The sequence below is a fragment of the Engystomops pustulosus genome, chromosome 7, assembly GCF_040894005.1.
Source record: "Engystomops pustulosus chromosome 7, aEngPut4.maternal, whole genome shotgun sequence".
Lineage (NCBI taxonomy): Eukaryota > Metazoa > Chordata > Amphibia > Anura > Leptodactylidae > Engystomops > Engystomops pustulosus.
In genome coordinates this window covers 83,816,674-83,844,648 of record NC_092417.1, presented here as the reverse complement: position 1 = coordinate 83,844,648, position 27,975 = coordinate 83,816,674, and the positions used below count along the sequence as shown (strand labels likewise).

The 27,975-nt window shown below is 42.6% G+C and overlaps 1 protein-coding gene across 3 annotated transcripts in view; it reads left to right on the top strand.

Moving 5' to 3' along the window:
• Positions 1 to 24,115, top strand: part of WDR59 (WD repeat domain 59) — a 51,020-nt gene extending 26,905 nt beyond the window's left edge. For 2 of the 3 annotated variants that reach the window (XM_072117131.1, XM_072117130.1), the window contains exons 16-27: positions 4,747 to 4,903; positions 4,993 to 5,062; positions 7,035 to 7,188; positions 8,665 to 8,721; positions 11,438 to 11,571; positions 13,921 to 14,002; positions 16,288 to 16,400; positions 16,486 to 16,624; positions 16,702 to 16,774; positions 19,612 to 19,735; positions 21,937 to 22,079; positions 22,480 to 24,115. In XM_072117131.1, coding sequence (XP_071973232.1) covers positions 4,747 to 4,903; positions 4,993 to 5,062; positions 7,035 to 7,188; positions 8,665 to 8,721; positions 11,438 to 11,571; positions 13,921 to 14,002; positions 16,288 to 16,400; positions 16,486 to 16,624; positions 16,702 to 16,774; positions 19,612 to 19,735; positions 21,937 to 22,079; positions 22,480 to 22,715 — 1,482 coding nt within the window. In that variant the 3' untranslated portion in view covers positions 22,716 to 24,115. The remainder of the gene's footprint in view (positions 1 to 4,746; positions 4,904 to 4,992; positions 5,063 to 7,034; positions 7,189 to 8,664; positions 8,722 to 11,437; positions 11,572 to 13,920; positions 14,003 to 16,287; positions 16,401 to 16,485; positions 16,625 to 16,701; positions 16,775 to 19,611; positions 19,736 to 21,936; positions 22,080 to 22,479) is intronic. The other variant, XM_072117132.1, reaches the window with a different exon arrangement.
• Positions 24,116 to 27,975: the final 3,860 nt, after the last annotated feature.

Here is a 27,975-nt window from a genome sequence, read left to right as displayed (position 1 = left end):
TACTCTGCCGAGACTGGGGACAGGTGACAGTGTCTTGCTGGGGTGACCTAAAACTGGCAAATGCCTTGTAAAGCGTACCCCTGCCAGTGCTGGACAAGCTGTCTGCTCGCCTACTCTCCCTCGCTACTTGTCCCGCAGAAGTATGCCCTCTGCCGCTAGCGCTGTCAGAAGGGAAATACTGTTTCAGCTTGTGCACCAGGGCCTGCTGGTATTCATGCATTCTCACACTCCTTTCCTCTCCAGGGATGAGAGTGTAAAGATTTTGCTTGTACCCTGGGTCCAGGAGAGTGAATACCCAGTAATCGGTGCTGGAATAAATTCTTTAAACGCGAGGGTCATGGGATAGGCAGCCTAGCATGAAATCTGCCATATGCGCCAGACTCCCAACTCGCAAGAATTCACTCCCCTCACTGGCCTGACTGTCCATTTCCTCCTCCTCCAACTCCTCTTCTTCTGCCCATACATGCTGAACAGTGAAGCACTGAGCAATGCTCCCCTCTTCTGTCTCACCAACATTCTCCTCCTCTTCCTCCTCATCCTCCTCCACCTCCTCCTATATGCGCTGAGAAACAGACCTGAGGGTGCTTTGGCTATCAACAAGGGAATCCTATTCCCCCGTCTCTTGTGACGAGCGCAAAGCTTCTGACTTCATGCTGACCAGAGAGTTTTTCAACAGGCCAAGCAGCGGGATGGTGAGGCTGATGATGGCGGCACCGCCACTGACCATCTGTGTTGACTCCTCAAAGTTACTCAGCACCTGACAGATATCAGACATCCACGTCCACTCCTCATTGCAGACTTGAGGAAGCTGACTGACCTGATTCTGGCCAGTTCTGGTGGAAGTTGATATCTGGCAGTCTACAATCGCTCTGCGCTGCTGGTAAACTCTGGATAATATGGTTAATGTTGAATTCCACCTCGTGGGCACGTCGCACAACAGTCGGTGAGCGGACAGTTGGAGGCAGCGCTGCGCTGCCCTGAGAGTGGCAGCATCTCTGCTGGACTTCCTGAAATGCGCACAGATGCGGCGCACCTTCGTGAGCAAATCAGACAGATTGGGGTATGTCTTGAGGAACCGCTGAACTATGAGATTTAACACATGGGCCAGGCATGGCACATGTGTCAGTCTGCCGAGTTGCAGAGCCGCCACCAGGTTACGACCGTTGTCACACACAACCATGCCTGGCTTCAGGTTCAGCTGTGCCAGCCACAGATCAGTCTGCGCCGTGATGCCCTGTAATAGCTCTTGGGCGGTGTGCCTTTTATCGCCTAGGCTCAGCAGTTTGAGCACCGCCTGCTGTTGCTTAGCGACGGCACTGCTGCTGTGCGTAGAGCTACCGACTGATGGCGCCATGCCCACGGATGGTGATTCGGAGGAGGAGGTGGAGGAGGGGTGGGAGGAGGAGGAGGCATAGTAGGCCTTTGAGACCTGAACCGAGGTAGGCCCCGCAATCCTCGGCGTCGGCAGTATATGAGCAGCCCAGGGTCAGACTCGGTCCCATCCTCCACCAAGTTAACCCAATGTGCCGTCAGCGATATATAGTGGCCCTGCCCACAGCACTCGTCCACGTGTCCGTGGTCAGGTGGACCTTGTCAGAAACGGCGTTGGTCAGGGCAAGGATGATGTTGTCTGACAGGTGCTGGTGCAGGGCTGGGACAGCACATCGGGAAAAGTGGTGGCGGCTGGCGACCGAATACCGAGGGGCATCCGCCGCCATGAGGTTGCGAAAGGCCTCGGTCTCTCCCAGCCTATAGGGCAGCATCTCCAGGCTAAGTAATTTGGAGATGTGGACGTTGAGGGCTAGGGCGTGTGGGTGGGTTGCACTGTACCTCCAGCGTCTGGGGTATGGAGAGCTGAACGCTGCGCATGGAGACATTGGTGGATGCTGTGGAGGATCGTGGAGGCGGAGGTGTGGTTTTCGCACGGGAGGTGTTTGGGCCGGGGTCCTGGGCAGGGGGCTGACTAGCAGAGGCAGTAGATGACACAGGGGAAGAAGCAGTGGTGTGCCCGGCCGGAGGTGAACGGCCTTTGTTCCATTGAGTGGGTCGTTCATATGCCTGCGCATACTGGTGGTGGTTAAGCTGGTAGTGGTGGAACGCCTGCTGATCCTGGTGTGGCACAGGTTGCACACCACAGTCCGTCTGTCATCCGGTGTTTCTTTAAAGAACCTCCAGATTTCCGAAAATCTAGCCCTCGCCACGGGAGCTTCACTACGTGAAACATTTGGCGCTGCTGCACCAGCTCTGGCCCTGCCTCTCCATCTGGCCCCACCACTGCCTCTTCCAACCTGTTCTCGTCGAGGACTCGCCTCCGTCTCAGAAGCACTGTGTTCACCCGGCCTATCAACCCAGCTTGGGTCTGTCACCTCATCATCCTCCGATCCCTCAGTCTGCTCACCCCTCGGACTTCCTGCCCTGACAACAACTTCACCACTGTCTGACAACCGTGTCTCCTCATCGTCCTACACTTCTTTACACACTTCTTCCACTACGTCAACAATGTCATCATCACCCACAGATTACGACTGGTGGAAAACCTGGGCATCGGAAAAGAGCTCAGCAGCAACCGGACAAGTGGTTTGTGACTCTGGGAAGGGTCCAGAAAACAGTTCCTCAGAGTATGCCAGTTCAAATGCCAAATTTTCCTGGGAGGGGGCAGACTGGGGGGGAAAGAGGCTAATAAATTGTCCCACCTAGGTGTTTGAGATGGATATGTGTGTCACTAAGAGCTTAATAGAACGTTCGCAAGTCTCCCTGCAAATTTGTCATAATATGGTAAGGCCAGCCACAAGCAAATCAACAAAATATATATATATATATATATAACGCTATTGTAGCCCTAAGAAAGCCGGTTGGGTTCTTGTATGCCTAGTTTCTAACCTACACTGACAGCACACAACTGGATTTTGTGCTGTGCCTGATGACTTTTAGTTTTGAAAAAAAAAAAAAATAGGCAGACTGCCTAATTTAATCAAACCCCTAATAAATTGTCCCACTTAGGTATTTGAGATGGATATGTGTGTCACTAAGAGCGAAATAGAACGTTCGCAAGTCTCCCTGCAAATTCGTCTGAATATGGTACTAGCTGCACTACTAGTGCCAGCAAGCCCAGCCACAAGCAAATAAAAAAAAATAAAAATATGACGCTATTGTAGCCCTAACAAGGGCTGTTGGGTTCTTGTAGAATTACTTCTGCCTTCACTAATCTAATAGAACACCCTAACGCTATCCCTGACCAGCAGCAGCAGCTCTCTCCCTAATGGCATCCAGACAGAGAATGATGTGAGCTGCGCGGGAAGGGACTAGTCTATTCCAGGGTCAGGCCAGCCAACCACTGCTATCGACGTGTAAGGGTACCACGTCATGCTGGGTGGAGTGCAGAGTCTCCTGGCTTGTGATTGGCTCTGTTTACTCTAATTACTAAATATTCTAATTACTAAAGTAAGCTGCTCCTAGCGCTAGCCCATTTTTAGCAGTGATAAACTGCTAGCTTTATCGGAAACCCTTTATCGGACACTGCTGCGTAGTACAATAGAAACGCCGCAACCGAGCTCAAAGTGGTCCGATGTATTCATGAGGGGGCAGGGCTAGAAGGAGTTGACTACCGCATGAACCTCGGCAGTCACCGCCGGCCTTTGGAGTGGGAGGGGCTCTCTGGGGGAGAAGTAGCGCCTCGGACCGCCCCCTCATCAGTCCGGCATTTCTATTGTCCTAACGGGCAGTGTCTGCTAGCTTTAACGGAGGGTTCCGGTAAAGCTAGCTGTTTATCACTGATAAAAATGGCCAAGCGCTAGGAGCAGCTTTAGTAAGCAGCTCCTAGTGTCTTTTTTATAGATGACAGGTCCTCTTTAAGTCATTAGAAATCTTATCAGCTTCATATCTATCAGATGCCATTGTGTGTACAGGAGAGAGAGGGGATTTATATACTCGGCTTAAAACCGATAGATAGGAAGGGGCAAAAGGAGGACAGTTTTTTAAAGGGCACCTACCACCACAAATCTTCCTATAAAGGTAGATCGGGTGGTAGGTGAATCAATGGGACGTGAGGATAGCCCTTTTAAGGGCTAATCCTCACGTCCCCGCACTTTTTTGTAAACTTTTATTACCCTAATATGTTAATTTTGTTATGCGGCTACTTGGGCGTGGAGTAGCCGCATCTGAGGTTACACGAGGCGGCTACTCCACGCCCCGGTAGCCACTTTACCCCTCCTACTCACCATGTTAGGCGCGCAGCTGCTCGTAGCTGCGCGCCCTCGTCCGACGATCCTGCCGTCTGCGCATGCGCAGAACAGCAGGCCCGCGCCTGCGCGGTCACTGCTCCGAAGCCGGGGCTGCACAGGCGCGGGCCTGCTGTTCTGCGCATGCGCAGACGGCAGGATCGTCGGACGAGGGCGCGCAGCTACGAGCAGCTGCGCGCCTAACATGGTGAGTAGGAGGGGTAAAGTGGCTACCGGGGCGTGGAGTAGCCGCCTCGTGTAACCTCAGATGCGGCTACTCCACGCCCAAGTAGCCGCATAACAAAATTAACATATTAGGGTAATAAAAGTTTACAAAAAAGTGCGGGGACGTGAGGATTAGCCCTTAAAAGGGCTATCCTCACGTCCCATTGATTCACCTACCACCCGATCTACCTTTATAGGTAGATTTGTGGTGGTAGGTTTCCTTTAAGTTAGTAATAATAATCTTTGTTTATAAAGCTTACATGTTACTTTATTTTTGTACCCAAAATGTCAACTTTTCTTCTAGAACCAGGAATCCAGTCCATCTAGCAACCCCTACAACCTTCAGAGCCCTGTTACTCCTCCACTACCCACATTTGCCCGGGTAACCAATGCCTATGGGTCTTACCAAGATGCCAACATCCCATTTCCACGAACCTCTGGTGCTCGTTTCTGTGGGGCAGGTAAGTGTAACTTGCTCATGTAAAACATTACATGGATTAAGAGATGCAGGAGATGTGGGATTAATCCTGTACCTATGCTTTCTCTCTAGGTTACCTGGTTTACTTCACCAGGCCCATGACTATGCATAGAGCTATCTCCCCCACAGAGCCTACTCCAAGGTCAGTCACCAGAATAATTGTGTCTTGTCCTTAAAATGTCTTTTAGGAAACTTCTGCCGTTTGCATTCTCAAAGAAGTTCTTGACAATTGTAAGCGTAGAACTTGTTATGACCACATGGTGGCACTAGAGTAAGGTAGTGTAATCCTGAGTGATAAAGGTCAGTGTTTTAGATTGAAGCAGGGCAATGTTTAATACTACAATGTGATGACAAGGAAATTGTCGTTTTTTATTGATTTATTGACAGTTTAACCTTGACCCCCCCAAAAATCCAGAAACTCTTGCATATGTCAGTTCATATGTCACACCAGTTACAATTAACATTTTACAATTGCACATTTTTGGGACTTTGCCTTCAGAATGATAACGGTGGGAAATCATTAGGAAAGCAATGTGATTATCAGACTAGGGAATTCTATGTATAGGCAGTGTTCAAACTTACCATTAGCATATTTATTTTTATACACTTTTTTTTTTAGACAGTGGTGACCTCAAAAATGTGTATTGCATGGTATGGTGTTTTTTTTTTTATTGCTTCTGATGGCAGGGAGCAAAAGGATGCTGAGAAGCGCGATGTATAGTTTAGTGAGAAAAGATTCGGTATAACATATCCATTTATATCGCAGAATTCTATGTTGGGAAGTTAGGAGTCAGTCTTATCATTGACTCCTTACTCTAATTGGACCGCCTTCCTCACTTTCTACATAGAAAGAGCAGGGCTATAAATGAATGAATGACAAATTATACAGAAACCTTTATCACAAAACTTGTCTGCAGTCTGCTTAGCAACTCCTGGTCTACAACATCCTGCTTACAAATTACACAGCATTTTCATGGTGACAGGCTTCTAATAACATGAAGTGGACTCTACTTCATACAGACATCATGTCAGCAGTCATTACTCATTGATAAATTGTGAAATAATCCAATAAATTGATTAAAGGACACCTTTCATCAGGTCTTTGTCACTGTTTCTGTCACCTCTACCCGTTGAAGCAGCTCACAAGGATCCCATCCCAGCCTTTATCTAGTCAATTCATACATGAATCATTATAAAATCATCTATTCTTTATCATGTAAATGAGGCTGGTCACATGGTCAGAGGCAGTGATGTCACCCCTGTTCCCCCTCCCCTCTCCTCCCCTTGCTCATGTCTGTGTGTAATGTATAGTAAAGCATAGTTAGTGTCTGTGCTGCATCTGCTGACATGCTGCATCCTCCTAATACACGAATCATCCTCCATACATTAATCATTATAAAATCATATTTTCTTTATTATGTAAATGAGGCTGGTCACATGGGCAGAGACAGTGATGTCACCCCTGTTCCCCCTCCCCTCTCCTCCCCCTGCTCATGTCTGTGTGTAATGTATAGTAAAGCATAGTTAGTGTCTGTGCTGCATCTGCTGACATGCTGCATCCTCCTAATACACATGTGTGAGACACAGACATTAGCTACACAAGTATCTGACATGTTCTGCTATAACATGGCTGCCTGGAGCTGTTGTATCTCTCCTATATACACACAGGCTGCAGGGGGCGTGGGCGCCATCACCAGGAAGTGCATCATTATACAGCCTCACATCATTATACAAGCTGTCAGTCAAGCACTGGGGGTGTGGCTGTGCCTCCCACTCATGAATAAGCCGGACATCTTGAATATGCTAATGACTCATTGGACATCCCACAGGTCATTTGCATACAGCTTTAGAACCTCATTGCCTAAGTTTACAGGCATGTAGAGGGACAATGAATAGAGCATAGAGGCAATGCTCTCTAATGGCAGTTGATGAAAATATATTTTGTTTAGGGGGTTATTATGCCTGATGGGTTCTCTTTAAGTGATCTGTCCTACTATACCATGTGCCCATAGTCATGTCCACAGGATCCCCCTCCTTCTGCCAGTCTACTCATACTGTATGTATATACAAGTCTTAGTTCTTCTTCTAATGTGTCACCCTTGCCCTCTTTTCAGATCGCTCTCTGCTCTGTCTGCTTATCACAGTGGGGTAATTGCACCCATGAAAATTCGCACAGAGCCTCAAGGTAACCTCCGTCTTTACAGTGGAAGTCCGACGCGTAGTGAGAAGGAGCAAGTGTCCATCAGCTCTTTTTATTACAAGGAAAGGGTATGAGCTGCTTGTCTTATCTGTATAGCATTCCTGACTAGAGATCAAAGTACCTTGTGGTGATGATGATAAAAACTTTCACCCGCATAACCCCTCTTTACAATTAAATAACCTTCAAGCAGGGTGCAAAGTCATCTCTACCCACACACTCAGCCACTGAGCTGTAACTACTGCAGCATGCTTACTGTCTGTGAATGGTGCATGGCTGGCTGCATATCTCACCCACATCACTCCTCACCCTCTTGCTGATATTTTGGGTCTCTAAAAAGTGTATTGTGACCCCGTGCCAATAATTATTCTCCACAATGACGATTATTTGTGTAAAAAAAAAAAAAAGTTACATGCTAATTACTAAATATCAGAATCGCTGCATTTACCACCTACCACCAGAGATGTGAAAAGCCTTAGAGGGGTATTCCTATGAAGACAAGATTCTTAAATATACTCAGGATAACAAAATAACAAATTCTCTAATTCACTGTTATTAACAAAAATACAGCATTTCACAGATATAATTCCAACCGGTCTCTACCGGTTCTGGTGTTTAAAATATTGTAAGCCCCGGGATACAACCGTAAATCTTCTGACTATGGTCCTATTCTTCTCATGAATAGCTTCTCTTGTCAGCACACTGGAGTACTCTCTGTCTCCTGCCCCTCCCCCCTGCATTACAAGATCAGCTCAGATACAGGCACTTCCTGCCAGCAAGCAGTGTGCAGAAACTTACTCTACTAGCAACAGATAAGGTCTTTAACCGGGAGGGAGGGATATAGTAGAGCTGACTCTCTGTGTGTTACAGGTGAGTTAGCAGAGTTGAGTGTCATTGTGTTTTATATCTATCTCATGGATCTCATCATTTCTCTTTTTGTGTCAGGTGCTAGAACACTGTTCAGAAGCTAAATAAAAGTGTAGATTAACCCTGTACCCTGATAATATAACCATATTGTCAGCACACAGCACTAGATGGATCAGAATGTGTCTGCTTAGAGATTCCCCACCCACACTCTGGAATTTTACACTGACCATTACTGAGTTATATGAGCTAAAACAGAAATAAAACTGAGTAAAATTGTAAAGTAAGGGGTTAAAATTGATCTTTATTGTGTAAACATCACTAGAGGATTAAAAATGTTTAGAACTTTCTTTTATGGGTAAACCCCTTTAAAGGTTAGATAACAAGATTTGGTTAGTGGGGAAAGCCAGAAAGATAATAAAAATAAAAGCAGCCGTTCTGAAAAAGAACAAAGAAATTAGCAATTTATGAAAATCATATTTACTTGTCAAATAAGTTGGCCATTTCATTTGATTTTCTTTTTTTGCCACAATTGGCAAATCAGTGGCCATTCAGACAATTTCTTCCTATTTTCTTGATGATTTTTTTTTTGTTTTGTTTTTCTTTTCTTTTCTTTTTTTTCCCCACTTTTCTGCTCTTTCTCCTTCTTTCTTTACATCCTCTCCCCCTCTTGTAATATGCAGACGCCCCCCTTGTCTGCTCGCCGGCGCTGGTCCATCCAAGTGATTAACGACTTCCCGGTACAGTGCCCTCCGCTAAGTAACCACAGCTCCTGTCCGCTCACTTCTGTTGTCTGACAGCGACCCCGAGAATAACGAAAAATCTTGATTCTAAATGTTGAATGCCCTAAATGCCCTAAATGTTGAACAGAAATGCTGTAGCAGTGTCTGCACCCTGCTGGTCGAATGCAGGTCAAAGGCGCACCCTTACTCATTCCCAACAGATGTAGTAAGTCTGGCGCAGAAGTACTACATCTCACAGAATACTACTTTATATCAGCAGCTCGCTGGTGGTTCTCGCGTATTCTGTAGCTCCGTGTGTAACTGCAAAGGCAAGATCGCTACAAAACTAGGTAGACATGCTTTTTGCAGAGTTGTGCAGCATTGGGCATAGATACAACCTGATCTACAGTTGAGGGAGATGAGGAGTATTTGAAGTCCATTCATTTTGCTAATTATTTTCTCAGTGCTAGGTTTTTCTTTCTTCTCGAGGTCTCTTGGTAAAGTTTTAACCTGCACAATCTGTAAATAAATGTGGAGAATGCTTGTATAATGTTGCTTGTAAAGGCTTGAGGTTTGTGCTTCCAGTGTCCCCTCTGCTGTGTGCTATGGAGCCTTATACTCTGTGCTAAATTTCTTTTCCCTGTCCACTCTCATGGCTTTTTTTAAATACCAGTGTCTCTTTTTCCCCTTCTCCCTTCTATTTTTTTTTCCTTACTTTTTGCTATTTTCTAATTTTTTTAATTCCCCTTTTATTTCAGTTCCACTTGTGTCTTTTTCCCCTATACTCTCTTTGTTGCATCTTTCTTTCTCCTTCCTTTTACCTTCCTGCTCTCTCTACCTTTTTTCTCCCTTTTTTTGTCACCCCTATTCTCTTTTTCTCTCCCCTGCTATCTGCTTGTGTTTAACCCTTTTTCTTTCTCACATTCTTTGTTCTCCGTTTTTCATCTTCCTTCATTTCCACCTTTTCTCTCTCCCCCTCCTTTATTTTTTTCAATTCTCTTTATCGCTCTTGCCTTTTCTTTTGGTATTTCTTCATGATGATTATATATACACACGTATATATGTACACATCTTATTTTCCCTCTTCATGTGTGTAAAGTGTCTGACTGGCTCTGCCTTACAATCACTTGGTGATTCTTGGTGTTTTGTTGGGCTCAATTTATCAAACACGCACCATAAAGGGTAATTGGCACATTGTTTGTGGATCCTAAAATAAATTCCATACATTAATTGGGTCTACGATTTGTCACCATTGTGATGGGTTAGCTTTTTATGTAAAGTGTGAATTTTATTTTCTCCCCTTATGTTATTGAGGTAAGTGCCCATTTTTTACCTGTTTTTGCTTATCCAGGAGTCTGCTGGCAGTTCTTTTTTCTATACATAATGGTAGACAGGGCTAGGTAGCAGCCCGGGAGATCTGTGTAATCAGAACTATATATGTGGTGTTAGTAACCGCAGGACTGTAAAAATGCATTTATATTCTCAGATTACGGCTGGACTTAGAGCAGGAGTGCACCCTAGGAGTGGGCTTGGAAGTGTTTAGTGAAGAGATTTCTCACAGGAGTGCACAAAGTCCAACTACAATCTTGAAATATAAATCCAGTTTCCAGTCCTGTTGTTTCTGACAATACACACGAATATATGGTTACACAGATCTCCAGGGCTTCTACCTAACACTGTCTGTATCTTTGTATGCTCACAACTGCTGCTAGACTTCCTTTGCGCTGAACATTGGTTTATCCTGCTGTTGTAACACTATATTGGGCTTGTTTTTTTGTCCAGTTCAAATGTCTAGCTCTGCTGTCCTCTGGCTTGTGGTGACCAACATATGGGCAATTGTGAGTGGTTCAGTGGATCAGCATACTGTAAGATGGAGTCCATCAAACGCCTTTTCTTAGGGGTATAAATTACAGGCAGTCCCAGGCTTAACACCTGATTTACAGACAATCCCTAGGCTTAACACCTAACTTACAGACAACCGCTAGTTATAAATGGACCTCTGTGGCCACTGTGCCCTCTGGTCAAGCTCTCTGGATGATGGTAATTTCATTATCTATTGCCCCAGGCTTCAATGAACAGCTGTAAGAGTTATCAGAGGTGTCAGTGATAAAGATTTATTGTGAATCCTCCTTCGAATGACGGCGCAATATTATGAAAATCCTATTACACAGGGTTGAAAAAATACTTGGGCTGGAGTTTTATAGTTTTAACTTAAGAACAAGCTTACATAACCTGCCTTGTCCGTAACCCTGGGACTGCCTGGATCTATTGTAAGCAATGCCACGTATGGTCATTTTACAGTAGTTTACCATGAGAATAAGTATATATTTTGCACCCCCGATTACAATGCCATTTATGACATACAATTTGATTGCCAAAGAAATCATTTTCACCTTTGAAGCTAGTGTATAACACTGAAATAGTCTCATCACTGTCGTGTGAGAATTTATGTATTGAATTTACTCAGTGTTTGTTCGCAGACTTATCACCAGCATTTAATTGAATGGTTGCAGATAGTATTCGTGGGCCACAAGATGAACTTATTTGTTAGTATTTCCAGGAGTATTGTGAAGCCTCATTCTTCAGAGGGCAGCAGAGTAATCTGTCATTTCCCCACCTACCTATAAGACCTTTGGTCCCTTGCCCCTCCTGTGTTCTGCACTTGATAACCAGGAAAAAATTCTGAACATTAAAGAAACCTGTATAATAATAAGACGACTTGTGTATCCTCTAGAAATCACGTAGGTGGAAAAGCAAAAGGGAAAGCAGCGACTCCAGCTCTCGTCCAATCAAAGCAGCCGGAAAAGTCATCATCCAGGACATCTCTTGTTTACTGTCTGTGCACAAGGCTCTGGGTGAAATGTACATGTAAGCACTGTGTTTGTTTGGATCTTACAGATACCTGCTTTCTGTCAGTGAATGTAAACATTCATGTAAAGATCATGTCCTGACATAATACATCTTTCTAAATCACACTCTGTCATTTGAACAGCCGGCGTATCAGACTGATGCCCAGCTTCCCCTCAGTAGTATACAGCCAGCCCAGCTTGCCCCCAGTAGTATACAGCCAGCCCAGCTTGCCCCCAGTAGTATACAGCCAGACCCAGCTTGCCCCCAGTAGTATACAGCCAGACCCAGCTTGCCCCCAGTAGTATACAGCCAGACCCAGCTTGCCCCCAGTAGTATAAAGCCAGCCCAGCTTGCCCCCAGTAGTATACAGCCAGCCCAGCTTGCCCCCAGTAGTATACAGCCAGCCCAGCTTGCCCCCAGTAGTATACAGCCAGCCCAGCTTGCCCCCAGTAGTATACAGCCAGCCCAGCTTGCCCCCAGTAGTATACAGCCAGCCCAGCTTGCCCCCAGTAGTATACAGCCAGCCCAGCTTGCCCCCAGTAGTATACAGCCAGCCCAGCTTGCCCCCAGTAGTATACAGCCAGCCCAGCTTGCCCCCAGTAGTATACAGCCAGCCCAGCTTGCCCCCAGTAGTATACAGCCAGCCCAGCTTGCCCCCAGGTAGTATACAGCCAGCCTGCCCCCAGGTAGTATACAGCCAGCCTGCCCCCAGGTAGTATACAGTCAGCCTGCCCCCAGGTAGTATACAGCCACCCCAGCATTAAAAAAATAATAAACTTATATACTCACCCTCCGGTGGCCCCGATGTGCAGCGCTGCTCCCCTGATGTCCGCGCAGCTCGTCTTCAGGCTTCTGTGCCCGTCTTCTTTCTTCTGCTGGGCGCCGCCATTGCTCTCTCCCGGCCGGCGCATAGTATGACACGCCGCTGCTGACGTCATGCTAGGCGCCGTCCGGGGGAAAAACAATGGTGGCGCCCAGCAGAAGAAAGAAGACGGGCGCAGCGCATCGGGGCCACCAGAGGGTGAGTATATAAGTTTATTTTTTTTTTACGTAATTTTTACTGACTCACTGACTCGTGTATAAGCCGAGGGGACCTTTTTCAGCACATTTTTTGTGCTGAAAAACTCGGCAAATACACGAGTATATACGGTAATTTGCCTGCATTAGTATATTGTAGCAAAAAGTTAGATGTTTTCCACAAAGGAAATTTTTTAAAACCTTTTAGAGCTGCTAATGCTGTATGAAGAGGGCTCACTGGGTGAGCTCTCGTCATACAGACGTGGGGTTTGCTATATATTGCAGTAATCTCTAACTGCTAATACCCATCATTGGTGCTAGCACTGATGTTTGCCGCCATCTTGTTTGAGATAGTCTCCCCCGTGACGTCATTGGGGAGTGGCGGTCAGTTGACATGACAGCCTGGGGTCTTTATAAGACCCCAGGCTGTATCTTTTCTGCAGATTTGTTACAATGTGCTAGTGGCACATTGTAATGAATAATGTGTAAAAATGTCTAAAAAATAGAAAAATAAATAAAAAGTTAACTAAAAATTCAAATCGCCCCACCCCTTTTCCTAGAACTGATATAAAACTAAATAAACATTAAAAATCACAAAAATGCTTGGCATCGCTACAACCCTAAAATGTCCGATCTATCAAAGTACATAAAACTGTTACTCCTGGCAGTGACTGCCATAATGAAAAATAATACCCAAATCTCCGAAAGGCCACTTTTATGCCATTTTACATCACTTAAAAAATGTAATTAAAAAAATCAAAAGATCGCACAGTCTTCAAATTGGTAGCAATATAAAGTCAGCTCATCTAGCAAAAAATTACGTCTTACAACTCTCCGTAGACCAAAGTATGAAAAAATTATTAGCGTCAGAAGATGACAAAACAAAAGATTTTGTTTTCGTACACATTACTACATTTTCAAAAATGAAAACGAACACAATAAAAACTATAAATTTGGTATCACCGTGATCATACCAAACCAAAGAATAAAGTAGACGTATCATCTGGAGTGTAAAGTGAAAGTTGTAAAAACTGAGCCCACAAGAATGTTTTTTGCAAATTTGACCACATTTTGAATTTTTTTTCCAGCTTCCCAGTTTGTGGCCTGGAGTAATAAATAACAAAAATAAGAAGTACTCACACAGCTCTGTACACAGAAAAATGAAAAAGTTAAAGATTTTTGAAGGTGGAGAGCAAAAAATGAGCAAAAAATGAACAAAAAAAGGCTGCAACGCTAAGGGGTTAAAGATTACAATTTGCAAGAAACCTTTGCTTAATAGGATTTCATTATAATCTTCATTGCCTCATTTGCTGGATTTTCATTGCTGTATTTTCTTTCTCTATTGGATAGATTAAACCGTGGTGATCTCCAGGAGATGTGTCAGAAAAATGCTGCCTCTGCCCTCAGTGTGGGTCGCAGGGATCTGGTGCAGGTAAGTGCCCTGAGATCTTTATATGCCTCCACCAACTCCAATTACATCCATCCATTCATTATGTCATTTCACTGAATGCAGTGCAGTTGGAATTTGTTCTTTAGCCTCCACTGTTCTCAAGTAAGCGACGTCCCTTTAGTTTGACATCCAAAATGATACGTTCTTTACGGTCTGGTGGGTTGGTTCTGAGCAGGAGCAGACAACCTAGCACCGCCAACCTGAAAACAGAAAGCCTAAATAGCATCATGGGTAGCAAAACTAATGAGGGCATGAGAAAAAAAAAACTACTGTGCAGAAATATTTGAAGCACTATCCCTGAACACTATCAGAACTGAGCTTCTGCTATGTTTTAGTAAATGTGTAACAGACAAAAACAATTATTTTTTATAAATATATATTTTTAATGTATCCATATCAAGCACTCTGGTCACTAGGCTTAATAATGACTGACACTTGCTCATTTTATAGGTTTTTGTTTTGTATGTAGCAGTCAGCTCATTTACTTTACAGACAGAATGACACTTTGGTCAAATGTCATACAATTGATGATGTCACTGCTTATCTACACCTTGACATGCAAAAAAAACAAAAAAAGCACAGTGTAACAGCAGTAGAATCTAGTGACAGTAATATCGGCCAATGTAGCCAGCAGAAGGCCTCTTAATAATGAACAACAAAATACCAAACAAGAGAAAACAAGAGGAAAAGACAAGGCTTCAATGCAACAACATAAAGGTGAAAATCTTTATTAGTGAACAACAATAAAAATGTATAAAATAGACTGAGAAGCATCTCAGAATGGATATAAGAAAGCATGCCAGGTAATACGTCCTAAGATACATGAACTAAATATACAGTATAAGAGACCCAAAAATATGGTAAACAGTACTAGACAGAAGTAGCTATCAAATAATAATGGTGTAGAGCCCTTATGTAACTGACAAGTATCCTGTGGTAATAACAGGGGTCACAGAAGCTAAATCACAAACAGTGATAAACACATATAAATAATACAGACTAAGTGAAAGCTAATGCGACCAAACAGAGGACATGATATTACCTGGCGTGCACCAGGTACACCTTGTATCTGCACAGATTTAGTCGTCATCATGACACCCAGTCATCATAGCCACCCTCTAAAAGACCCCATATTTAAATGATTTATTTTGGTCATATTTTTTTTTTCAATTTGTAAATTATGTGTATATAGTATATATTTTCATCTATTCAGTATATGTCTCTCAGTTTTAGGTTGAGAATGAGGTACTAATGTTAGTAATTGACAGCCATGTCTGTATGCGCAACCACAAAAGGAAGGGTGCATGGCATTTTTATAGAGAGCAGATAAATTAGTAGATAAATTAATGAATCATTTCCCGTAAAACTATATATGGATCTGCTCATATCCCCCAGGTCTGTATAATGCTGCCTGCAGAGTATACTACATTCCCTTCAAGAACCCTTCTATATACAGGCGGTCCCCAGGTTACGTACAGGTTAGGTTCTGTAGGTTTGTTCGTAAGTTGAATTTGTATGTACTGTAAGTCGGAACTGAATACTTGTAACCCCAGTCAAAATTTTTTTGGTCTCTGTGACGATTAGATTTTAAAAATGTTGGGTTGTCATAAGAACCAGGATTAACAATAAAGCTTCATTACAGACACCTGTGATAACTGTTACAGCTGATTATAAAAGTAAAGCAGATTACCAACACCCAGAGGGCCGTTTGTAACTAGGGGTCGTCTGCAAGTCAGTTGTTCTTAAGTAGGAAATCTACCGTCAAAATCAAGCTTTGAAAAACCAGAGGCACTTACTCATGGATCCAGGCACCTTGATTGTGGTAATCCTCTTATATTTGTTATCCATGGCATTCCTCCTTCTAAAATCAACTTTAAAAATTATGCTAATGAGCTACAGAGACTCTGGTGTTACCAGAGCCCTTTTGTGCTGTACTTCACATGCTGTTACACTGTCTGACCCTTCCCCTCTGCTTCCTCTGCACATAATCTCACACAGTAGGATTGGCGATGTACTTCTGTACACTGTGACAACATGTGAAGTTGCAGCACAGAGGGGGTTTAGTAACGCTCTTTTGACTGATTTAGCATAATTTAAAAGTTGCTTTTAGAAGGAATGAGGCCTTGGATAAGAAATATAAGAACATTATCACAGTGTCCTTAGTTTATCATGCTTGATTTTCTGTAAAGGTTGTACTTGCTGGAGATTGGTTAGTTGTGAATGGTAGCATTGGTCTATTCTAATAAAATTGTATCTCCTCTTTATAGGTTTGGGCCCTGGCTGCTGCTGCTAATGACTTGTGTCTCACCCCTAAGTCTGACCCTGATTCTGAGACCCCTTGGGCCCGTCATCCTTTTGGCCGACAGCTACTGGAGTCATTGTATGTTCCTAATGCCTTTACTGTTTATTTCACACCGTTGAGACTGGTATTTCATCCTTACATCACTCCTCCACTCTACCCTCAGGCTAGCACATTACTGCCATTTACATGACGTACAGACCTTGGCCATGTTGTGTAGTGTGTTTGATGCCAGTTTGCAGCCACTGAGCAATGGACTGTCCTCCTGCCACCCATTTCCTCCGCGCTCAACACACAGCCGCTACGTAAGTCCTTTTTTAATTCTTTCAGTTCTAAATGCAGGTACAAATGACTTAAATGAGTGTGAATTGTATATCTACAGCCCAGCTTTACATCCTCTGGCTCTGGATCCAGCATTTCTGACCCTGGCTTTAGTAACAGCGGCTGGAGCATTGGTAAGAAAAAGATTGTGCGCAAACATGCAATCTACATAAATATTTGTATTGACAATTCTGCAGACTTCACTATTGAAATCTCTCAGGATGCCCTATTTGTTTAGAACTGCATTATATTTTTTGCACTGTGTAGTGATTTAATGTAAGAAAATTGTAGGTACTGACCTGCAAAGGGCACCGTGACTACTGTACAGGCAGTTTTGAGCTTTGAAAATCTACTTCTGCTGTTATATATCATGGCAAAACACCTTTCTTATTTCCCCAAACAAGAAGCATGGTGCTATCTGTGCTAAGATATAGGCGTCAGAAGTGAAGCCAGAATCTGACTCCTTTCAGTGGCTTATTTTTATATGATTTGGAAGTGTTTTATGATTTTTTACCTACAAAAAAAAGGGGGAATGTTAAAATGATGTTTCATATTAGACACTATAGACCAGGGGTAGGGAACCATATGTTGCTCTTCTAATGGCTGCATCTGACTCTTCTAATGGCTGCATCTGACTCTCGGACAAATCATTGATTTAATAGTGATTTGCAGTGTGTACATGTAAGACACACACAGCGATGACCACTGGATGCAGGCCTGTATGTTACCACTGTGATGTGGCTACCTGTCTACTGGGGGCATGTGCTGGGGCTACCTATCTACTGGGGGACATGTGCTGGGGCTACCTATCTACTGGGGGGAAAGAGCTGGGGTTACCTATTTACTCGGGGGCATGTGCTGGGGGGCTACCTGTTTACTGGGGGGGCATGTGCTGGGGGGGCTACCTGTTTACTGGGGGGCATGTGCTGAGGCTACCTATCTACTGGGGGGCATGTGCTTGGGGCTACCTATTTACTGGGGAACATGTGCTGGGGCTACCTATTTACTGGGGGGACATGTGCTGGGGCTACCTATTTACTGGGGGGACATGTGCTGGGGCTACCTATTTACTGGGGGGGGACATGTGCTGGGGCTACCTATTTACTGGGGGGACATGGGCTGGGGCTACCTATTTACTGGGGGGGGACATGTGCTGGGGCTACCTATTTACTGGGGGGACATGTGCTGAGGCTACCTATCTACTGGGGGGCATGTGCTTGGGGCTACCTATTTACTGGGGAACATGTGCTGGGGCTACCTATTTACTGGAGGGACATGTGCTGGGGCTACCTATTTACTGGGGGGGGACATGTGCTGGGGCTACCTATTTACTGGGGGGACATGGGCTGGGGCTACCTATTTACTAGGGGGACATGTGCTGGGGCTACCTATTTACTGGGGGGACATGTGCTGGGGCTACCTATTTACTGGGGGGACATGTGCTGGGGCTACCTTTTTACTGGGGGGCATGTGCTGTGGCTACCTATCTACTGGGGGGCCATGTGCTGTGGCTACCTATCTGCTGGGGGACATATTGGGTGCATATTTTATGGCTCTAACAGATGGCTCTCTCAGCCAAAAAGGTTCCTGACCCCTGCTATAGACATTAGACACTATAACTATTCCTATTTATGCATGGAGAATAGTTATAGTGATGGTCCTGACCTAGCGCTTGAAAAAGTCCAAAATGGAATGCAGCCTCTGCATTGGCGAGATATCGTCCTACGTGTTTCTAAATAGCACCAATACTTCGGGTCCGTGGTCTAATACCACAAGTAAGGTTCTTATTTTTTTAAACATGTGAAAAAAAAGGTTTTTTGTATTATAATATTACTTTTTCAAGTGTTTGATCTGGACCTTTTCTTTTACATATCGGTTTCCTTGTGGATTTTATACACCGAGCAAAACAGTGGTTGTGAGCTAATTATTGTGAGCTTATTATAGTGGTTACCATGCATAAATGGCAACCCCTTAACAGTCAAATGCTGTATACGGGATCAGTAGTGAGAAGTAGTGTATGAATATAGTATATCTGAGAACAACTCTGGACTATAATACTTTATACTTAGAGTCTGTACAAAATACATTGTGTTATTATGTATTTATGAGGTTCTTTGGATGCACTGGCAAAAATTGCTATAGTGTTTACTTGCAATATAATGAATTAACCCAAGGGTGTATACGACTGTATACATCCTATTTGCACACATATATATGTCTAGACAGTGTCCTACTTCAAACGGACATAGCCCCTGCACTGTGGCACCATAAAACACAATTCTGGTGTCTTATTTAAGAGGAGGAATACAGAATTGGAGATATCCACTGTTAAATTTGTGGGAAAAAAAATGTAGTTTTTTTTTTTTTTTTTTTAAATACAGATCTGAAATCCTTACTAGAACATGATCCAGTTCTGTTTCTCCTGAAAACACAATTTGAAAATTGCATTAAAGATTCTCCTCTTTAATAGGACACTAGAATTGTGTTTCTAAGTGCTAGAGTTCATGAACATTTGAAAAAAAGCCCCCTCCAAGCTGCTGGAGACACATTGTACATGCACCCTTTGTATCTGCCTTTGAACTTGGAAAGTGGCGATTGAATGTTCATATTTACAACATATTTTGGTAAAGCTTTATACAATTTTTCCCCTTATTAAAAAAATAAATTAGAATAATTACAAAAGAAACATATTTTTTTAATATATATATATTTTTTTATTTGTCTAATTCTATATAAAATAGAATTATTTTAGTCATATATCAAGTTAAACCTTTGCATGGTATAATAAAAGCAAAGTAAAAGGTATGTAAAGCAGTTCCAAAGTTATTGCAACGATTGACCTGAACATTCAGACACCAATCACCCTTGGTCACGAAGGGGTTAAGCTATTCAGAAAGTGTAAATTAATTATTATATTTTCTTGATAAAATGATACATGGATCTGTATTTTGCTTATATTGACTTCTGATAGGTGGACAAGATGGAGATCATAGTGTTCCTTGGGGTGATGCCTCACCTGATGAATACCGCTACAGTAATCTCAGCTATGTTGATCCCCGGGAGCGTGAGAGAGAGCAGCATGACAAGAACAAAAGGTGATAAACATTGCCCAGTGTGGATGCATAATAATTTATGGAGTCCCACCAAGTGCAGCTCAATGCACCTTCCACACACCAAGGCCTAGCACAAACACAAAGGTGTTTGGCAAGTGGAAATGTAGTGTGCCAGTCCAATCCCACAGACCCCCACACATCCCCTTTCTTCCAGGCGCACTGTAGCAAATGTTAAAGGGGATATCTGGGGGAGGCTACTTGTTACTAATGGCTTCAGCTGCAAAACAGCGCTTACCTTTGTCCTTAAAGGACACCTGTCATCAGGTCTGTGTCACTAGTCTTGTCACCACTACCTGTTGGAGCAGCTCACAAGGATCCCATCCCAGCCTTTATCTAGTTATTTCATACATTAATCATTATAAAATCATCTCTTTATTATGTAAATGAGGCTGGTCACATGGTCAGAGGCAGTGATGTCACTCCTGTTACCCCTCCCCTCTCCTCCTCCTGCTCATGTCTGTGTGTAATGTATAGTAAAGCATTGCTAGTGTGTGTGCTGCATCTGCTGACATGCCCTCCCTCCTAATACACAGAGACACAGACATCAGCTACACATGTACCTGACATGTTCTGCTATAACATGGCTGCATCCTGGAGCTGTTGTATCTTTCCTACACAGGGGTGCAAGCACAAGGAAGTACATCATTATACAGACTGTCAGTCAAGCACTGGGGGCTGTCTGTACCCCCCACTCATGAATAAGCTGGACAGCTGAATATGCTAATGACTCATTGGACATTTCACAGGTCATTTGCATACAGCTTTAGGACCTCATTGCTTAAGTTTACAAAAATGTAGAGGGACAATGAAGGGATAGAGGCAATGCTTTATAATGGCAATTTATGAAAATATATTTAGATAGGGGGTTATTTTGCATGACGGTTCTCTTTAACCCTGGTCCAGTGTGGCTTCTCCCATCTGCAGCCGTCTCTTTTGGTATATATTGTGTGCTTTCACTGCTGAGCCTCGATATACCAACAGAATGATGGGGGAGAAGCTGCACTGAACTAGAGGCAATGGGAAAGGTAAGTGTTTGTTTGTTGTTGTTGTTTTTTTAAGCCCTTAACCCCTTAAGGATGCAGGGTTTTTTTGCTAATTTCTCGCTCTCCACCTTCAAAAACCCATAACTTTTTCATTTTTCCGTGTACAGAGCTGTGTGAGGGCTTATTTTGTGCGTAACAAATTTTACTTTCCCATGATGTTATTTATTATAACATGCTGTGTACTGGGAAACGGGAAAAAAAATTCCAAATGTGGAAAAATTGAAAAAAAAAAATGTGTACGAAAAAGGAAAAAACATTTTTGCCATCTTATGACGCTAATAACTTTGGAGGTGTCATTTTTTGCAAAATGAGCCAACGTTTTCATTGCTATGTTTTGAGGACTGTGCAATATTTTGTTCACTTTTCATTATATTTTTTATGTCATGTAAAAAGGTGTAAAAGTCACTTTTCGGACGGTGCCATTTCCCAACTCGGAGGTCACCACCGGTTATAACCATTTTTATATTTTGATAGGGCATTTTGGGACACAGTGATACCTAATGTGTTTGTGTTTTTTACAGTTTATTATGTTTTATATTAGTTTGAGGGAAAGGGGGGGGGGTGATTGAATTTTTAATATTTTATTTTTTTTACACTTTTTTTCTTCTTTTTCCCACAATTTCTTAGACCCTCTGGGGTACATTAACCCTAGATGGTCAGATCGTTCCTACCATATTCTGCAATACTACTGTATTGCAGTATATGGCGTTTCTGCACACTATACATTAAAATGAGCCACTGGCTCATTGTAACGAATATATAGAAACCATGCAGCCTCGGCTCTGACGAAGACCCGAGCCTGTAATGCAACCAATTGCCCATGCACCGCCATGCTTTAAGTGGCAGGGAACAGGTTAACGGCCGTGATCGGTGCAAGCACCGACCGCGGGTGATAGCGATGGTTCTTTGCTGCAATATGCAGCAAAGCCCATCTCTGTATGAAGAGGGCTCAGCCGGTGAGCTCTCTTCATACACCCTTCATAGCTCTCTGGCGGATATATCCGCCACAGAGCATGATTGGGTTAAATACATCAGTTGAGGACGTTAATAACAATTTAAATAATTTATCCTGGGCAAAAATCTGTATAAACTGCTAATATTTTCTTTTAATCAGTGTATTTTGTTCATGTTAATCTATAGAATTCTTGACCAAGCAAATGCTCAGCAGTTTGACGACTTTAAGAAATGCTATGGAGAAATCCTATATCGATGGGGTCTTCAAGAGAAACGAGCAGAAGTTCTAAAATTTGTCTCCTGTCCTCCTGAACCACATCGGGGAATTGGTGAGTAGAGATCTTTAATGTTAGCATTAATGTTAGTATTATTTAATCTATAGACATATTGAATTATTAACTTTAAAGAGGTACACTGAGCGTATACATAAAACCTGGTGTGAACCCAGCCTTCGAGCTTTATCTGAGGCTCTAGCAGCGCTGGTTCTTCCTGACCAGACCATAAGACGCAGGAAATTTTTAGCAAGATTTTTTGTTGCTAAATAGTGCATCTTATGGTATGAAAAATATTATAATTGCTACAAAACTGCCCTCTAAGCTCAATAATACAGCCTACTAGGTATAAGAACATATCTACTATAATATTCTATGGACACTGTTTGGTTAAATATTTGATGGGAAGTTATTTTTTAACCATATTCTAACCTGAATGCCTGTTTTGTGTCATCAGAATTTGGCGTGTATTGCAGCCACTGTCGCAGTGAGGTGCGGGGAACACAATGTGCTATCTGTAAAGGATTTACCTTCCAGTGTGCCATCTGCCACGTTGCTGTCCGAGGCTCTTCTAACTTCTGCTTGAGTTGCGGACATGGCGGCCACACAGCACACATGCTTGAATGGTTCAGTTCACAAGAGGTCTGTCCCACCGGCTGCGGGTGCCACTGCCTTTTGGAAAGCACCTTCTAATATCACACTTTCTATAAAACATCACGGGCAGATGCACACAAATGTCGACCATGCCAAACTCCATCCTATTACTGCCAACCATTGGAAGGTGTATGTATAATAAAAGGGTGTTGGATTAAATTCCTTATCACCTCACCCACAAGGCTCTTGAATCTGAAGATAATCTGTCATAATGCAATGGGTTTAGAATTATCTTCACATAAGAGAATATGATACCATCATTTACAGAGGTCTAATAATGGTGTATATTAGTCTGGCCAGCAACCACCATCCGTAAACGCCATTTTTAAATATTTTCTCTGTTAAATGGATCTTTAAAAAAGCACCAAAACTTTCTGAGACCTCATTCAATTTTGGAATGATTTTCCTTGAACTAGATATGTGACTGTCTTTCTCAGTTTGTAGGGTTTGCACTAATCCACCATTTATGGCGGAAGCTGCTTTGGCATTTGATGTAGGATCTGAGGGACACTATTTCTATTTCATTTGTGAACAGTGTTACACACAGTGACCAGTGATCAGATTGCATCAGTGTATGTTAAGGGGAAAAATAAAAGATATATATTAGTTTATTTTTTATATTTTCCATGGTTTTGATTGGTCTACCTCATTCCTGTTGCTGTACAGGTTATTGTTAGATACTGCTATTTCCCATCTTTCATAGTGTAATGAATTTAGCAAAGGCAAATATTTAGAAAGGGGTTTAAGTAACTCTTACTACACTCCCCCACATCATAACCATCAAGTTTATTGCTAATTTAGGTTATAATGATTCTGTCCTTGCTCTCCATACAGTTATATATTGTTGATCATGTGCCTATTTGTGGCCGCCAATCTGGAAAAGTAGACCCTCTCGGTAAAGTATGGCGAAAGGGGCAGGATCCGTCCTTCATGCAAAAGAGGGATTTCGGATACTGTATATACTCAAGTATAAGCCGAGGTACCTAATTTTAACAAAAAATACTGGGAAAACCTATTGACTCGAGTATAAGCCTAGTATATAGCTTGCTGCCGCTGACCCCCAGTCAGCGAGCGACTGACATCCTGATGCGAGCAACGGCACCGCACGAAGACACATTTTCTGTGCTGATAAGCTTATACTTGAGTATATATGATAACCATTCCAGCCAATAGATATCGTAGCTTAACTGCCGTCAATATAGCCGAGAGCTACCTACAATGAGGAAAGTAAATTGCAATTCGGCATTTTTCTAAGGTAAGGCAGGGCAATCTTAAAGACAGATAACTGAAGATGTGACTGATCACTCCTCATTACTCTCTTAATCTGAATGATAACCAATGTTTTCTGCTGTTGTATTTTATATCACCTAATTGGGTGACAATGTTGTATCAATGATTTTATTTAAAAAATTAAATAAATAAAAAATGTTATCTTCTTACCTGTGTAAGATATATATTATAACATTTCTTCAGTTCTTTATGTATTGTTGTTGCTTTTCTAACCTTCAGATTTTAAACCATTCAGTTTATATCTGTTAGGTAAGACAGGTAAGTCAGGACTTTTAAGAGTCACTTATTCAGTATTCACTCTGACTGAGCCTGGAGTTACAGCTTTCAACCACTGCAAATAGCAAGCTGTTATGGGCTCCAAGCAGTGTGTGTTTGTGCATGCGCACATGTATTTTCTCTTTGGCAGTTGGTGGGCAGGGCTTGGTTCTCCTTGCTTACTGCACCTTGGTTTAGTGTATACATGTCAGGCTACTCCAGCCTCACAAGCCTTGCAGAGAGCGGTGATGACATCATCACTCCTCCTCTCTGCTTACTGCTGCTAGGATTTCCACATTCGATTCATTGCTGGTTACCTGTAATGAACTTCTGTATGCAAAAGTAAAGTAAATAACACCTACCTTTTATTTTATTTTATAGTACAACTTTTTTATTATAAGCATGAAATAAAGAGACACGCTGGTGATTTCATTTCATTATATACCTAGTCCTCCAGTATGTACAATCTGGGAGTATTAACTTGTTTAGTTATTGTTTCTTAAAATTCTATTTAGGTCCAAAAAATGTATCCTGCATCCATCCACCATAGGCTATGATGGCCTCCTCTGAGATTATATGTCCCTCAGCAGCAGCTTTCCATTCTGTGTATCCTGCTGGATCCAATGTATACTCTGTCTGCTAGTATATGCCTATGAATACGCTTGGCGTATACAGCGGGAGTTTTCTTGCTGTATATACTGAATGTATCCAAAAAAACAAGATGTGATTTATTTTTAACATTTTAAAACATTTTCATGACAACAAAAAAAAGCATACATCCTCCCCCCATTAAGTGAGACCATTAGGGTCACATTTTTCTACATGGTCCTACTTTGGAGGTATAATTTAGACACTACTTTTATTGCACTAAATCTATCATGCAGGAGATAAGGTGATGTCGAGAAATGGGGATGTTGGTGTCTGTTACCTTTCCTGGCACAGGCCTGCTGACACACACACTTCCTACAAACACCTTTGTAACATCAGTCTTGTCATCCAGATCTCATTACACGCACCCGATACAGGCCAGTGCCTTTCAATTGTATGTGCATCCGTGTTGTGTGGTTACCGGGTCATTACTCTGTAAGCATCAGCATTAGGTACTGCTTAGTGTATTGTATGGTTATTCCTGGTAACTGTTAAAGGCACAGAGGGTGTTCTGCCCTATAATAAGTGACCCTCACAACCTTTAAGAGGTATTTTCACCTGGGTATATACATTTAATTTAATTCATCTTCCATAAATATACATTTCTTCAATTGCATGTTATTAAAAAAAAATGTCCCTTATAACTAAGAGAGTCATTTTTGGATACAATCGGCACTATGCTCCTGCAGCAGTGGCCCGACATGCACTATTGAGGTGCCTGTCCACCTGGATTTGGCGTTCGTTACCACAGGACGGCTGTGGGATATGCAGTAACTCCAGGTCATTTCATATGCAATCTGTTTCTTGGCAAAATCCCTAAAGCACCAGTGGTCACATCCAAGGACAGCTGTTCTCATTTATTAAGGAACCATATAAAGTGCCTTCCGAAAGTATTCGCCCCCTTGAACTTTTCTACCTTTTGCCACATTTTAGGCTTCAAACCTAAAGATATAAAATTGTAATTTTTTTTGGTGTAGAATCAACAACAAGTGGGAAATTTATAGGATATTTTAAACTTTAAAAAAAAATGAAAAGTGGGGTGTGCAATATTTTTCGACCCCTTTTACTTTCAGTTCAGCAAACTCACTTCAGAAGTTCAGTGAGAATCTCTGAATGATCCAATGTTGTTTGTAAGTCTGTTTTCTGTGTGTAATCACGTCTCCGTATAAATCCAGCTGCTCTGTGATAGTCTCAGGGTTCTGCATCATGAAGACCAAGGAACACACCAGACAGGTCTATGATACTGATGTGGATAAGTTTAAAGCCGGATTTGGATACAAAAAGATTTCACAAACTTTAAACATGCCAAGGAGCACTTGCAAGCGATCATGTTGAAAAGGAGGAAGTATCAAACCACTGCAAATCTACCAAGACCCAGCCATACCTCTAAACTTTCATCTCAAACAAGAAGAAGAATGATCAAAGATGCAGCCAAGAGGTCCATGATCACTCTGGAAAAACTGCAAAGATCTACAGCTGAGGTTCTGGAAGAAAACCTGTCGGACTCTGCAAAACAACTGAGACTGGGATGGAGATTTATCTTCCAACAAGACAATGATCCCAAACATAAAGCTAAATTTACAAAGGAAGGTTCACAAATAAACGTATCCAGGTGTAAGAATGGCTAAGTCAGAGTCCAGACCTGAATCCAAATGAGAATCTGTGGGAATTGCTGAAAACTGCTGTTCACAAATTATTTCCATCCAATCTCACTGACCTCTAGCTGTTTTTCAAAGGAAGAATGGGCAATGTGCAAAACTGACAGAGACCTGATACCCCAAACGACCTGCAGTTGTAATCGCTGCGAAAGGTGGCGCTACAAAGTATTAACTTAAAAGGGCTGAATAATATTGCACTTCCTAGTTTTCAGTTTATTTTTTACAATAGTTTTAAATATCCAATCAATTTCATTCAACTTCACAATTATGTCCCACTTGTTGATTCTTCACCATAAAATAATTACAATTTTATATCTTTATATTTGAAGCCTGAAATGTGGCAAAATGTAGAAAAGTTCAAGGAGGCCGAATACTTGCGCAAGGCACTATAAATATATCTATTGGAATTAATCTTTACATTTGTGTGTCCATCACATGACCATGGACAGATTTCTATCCACTGTGAGTAAACACAGAAGCTTTCTATTGCAAGATGGCAAGCAGAGAACTTGAAGACAGTGAGGAATTGATACAGAAAGTATATTGGAAAATTGTATAACAATACACAAACCATATCAATTATTTGTTGAATGTGGACCACCCCTTTTGAGAGGGTAAAGACAGAAGGGGTTCCAGCCAACCAGATTGGCCGTGCTTGGTACACAGATCTGGTGTTTCTCCTGGCAGATGTGCCCTGGGCTCTTCTGCTTCGTCTCACCCTCGTTTGTCAGGGTCCGCTATTCCACCCGAGTGTACCATGGCTACGTACTATGGCGGGGCTGTTGAAACTGCTATGCCAAGATGCTAAAATCTGTTTCTCCTTGCTACATTGGGGGACACAGATCCCACCCAGTGCTTTATGTTATGTCTGTTTCCGGGCACTTGCTGTGTTTTTTTCAGGTTTGGGGTATGTTGGTTTTGTTTTTGATTATGATTTTATTTTACATTTCTTGCTCCTACTGCTGTTGCACAATCTGATCAGCATAGGGCCTGTGGTGAGGGTACAGCCCGCTGAGGTGTTGCCAACACCTATTTTTTTTTTTTTTCCAACCGTTATCAGCCTCCTAGCGGATGGACCTATACCCATGGTGCTGTGTCCTCCAATGTAGCAACTAGAAACTGATTTTACGGCAAGTACAAAAATCCCAGTATTTTTGACACCCATTTGGAAAAAGCTAAAGGGATCCAAATGTTAGTGTTTTGTCATGCCAATAATATCATATGACATCCTGTTTGTGAGAATAGAGGTTTGTAACTAACCCTTGACTGGCTAAATGCGTGTGTATAAGTAACCAGAAGATGAGACCCAAGTGATGTCAACTGTGAAGATCTTGAGACTCAATGTCACGTCTTTGCTAGGTCTGTATCCAGCAGATAAGACGAGGTCTATACTGGGGACACTGGTGATTATCATAAGTTTGCCATGAATATGCTGACTGATAGTACCT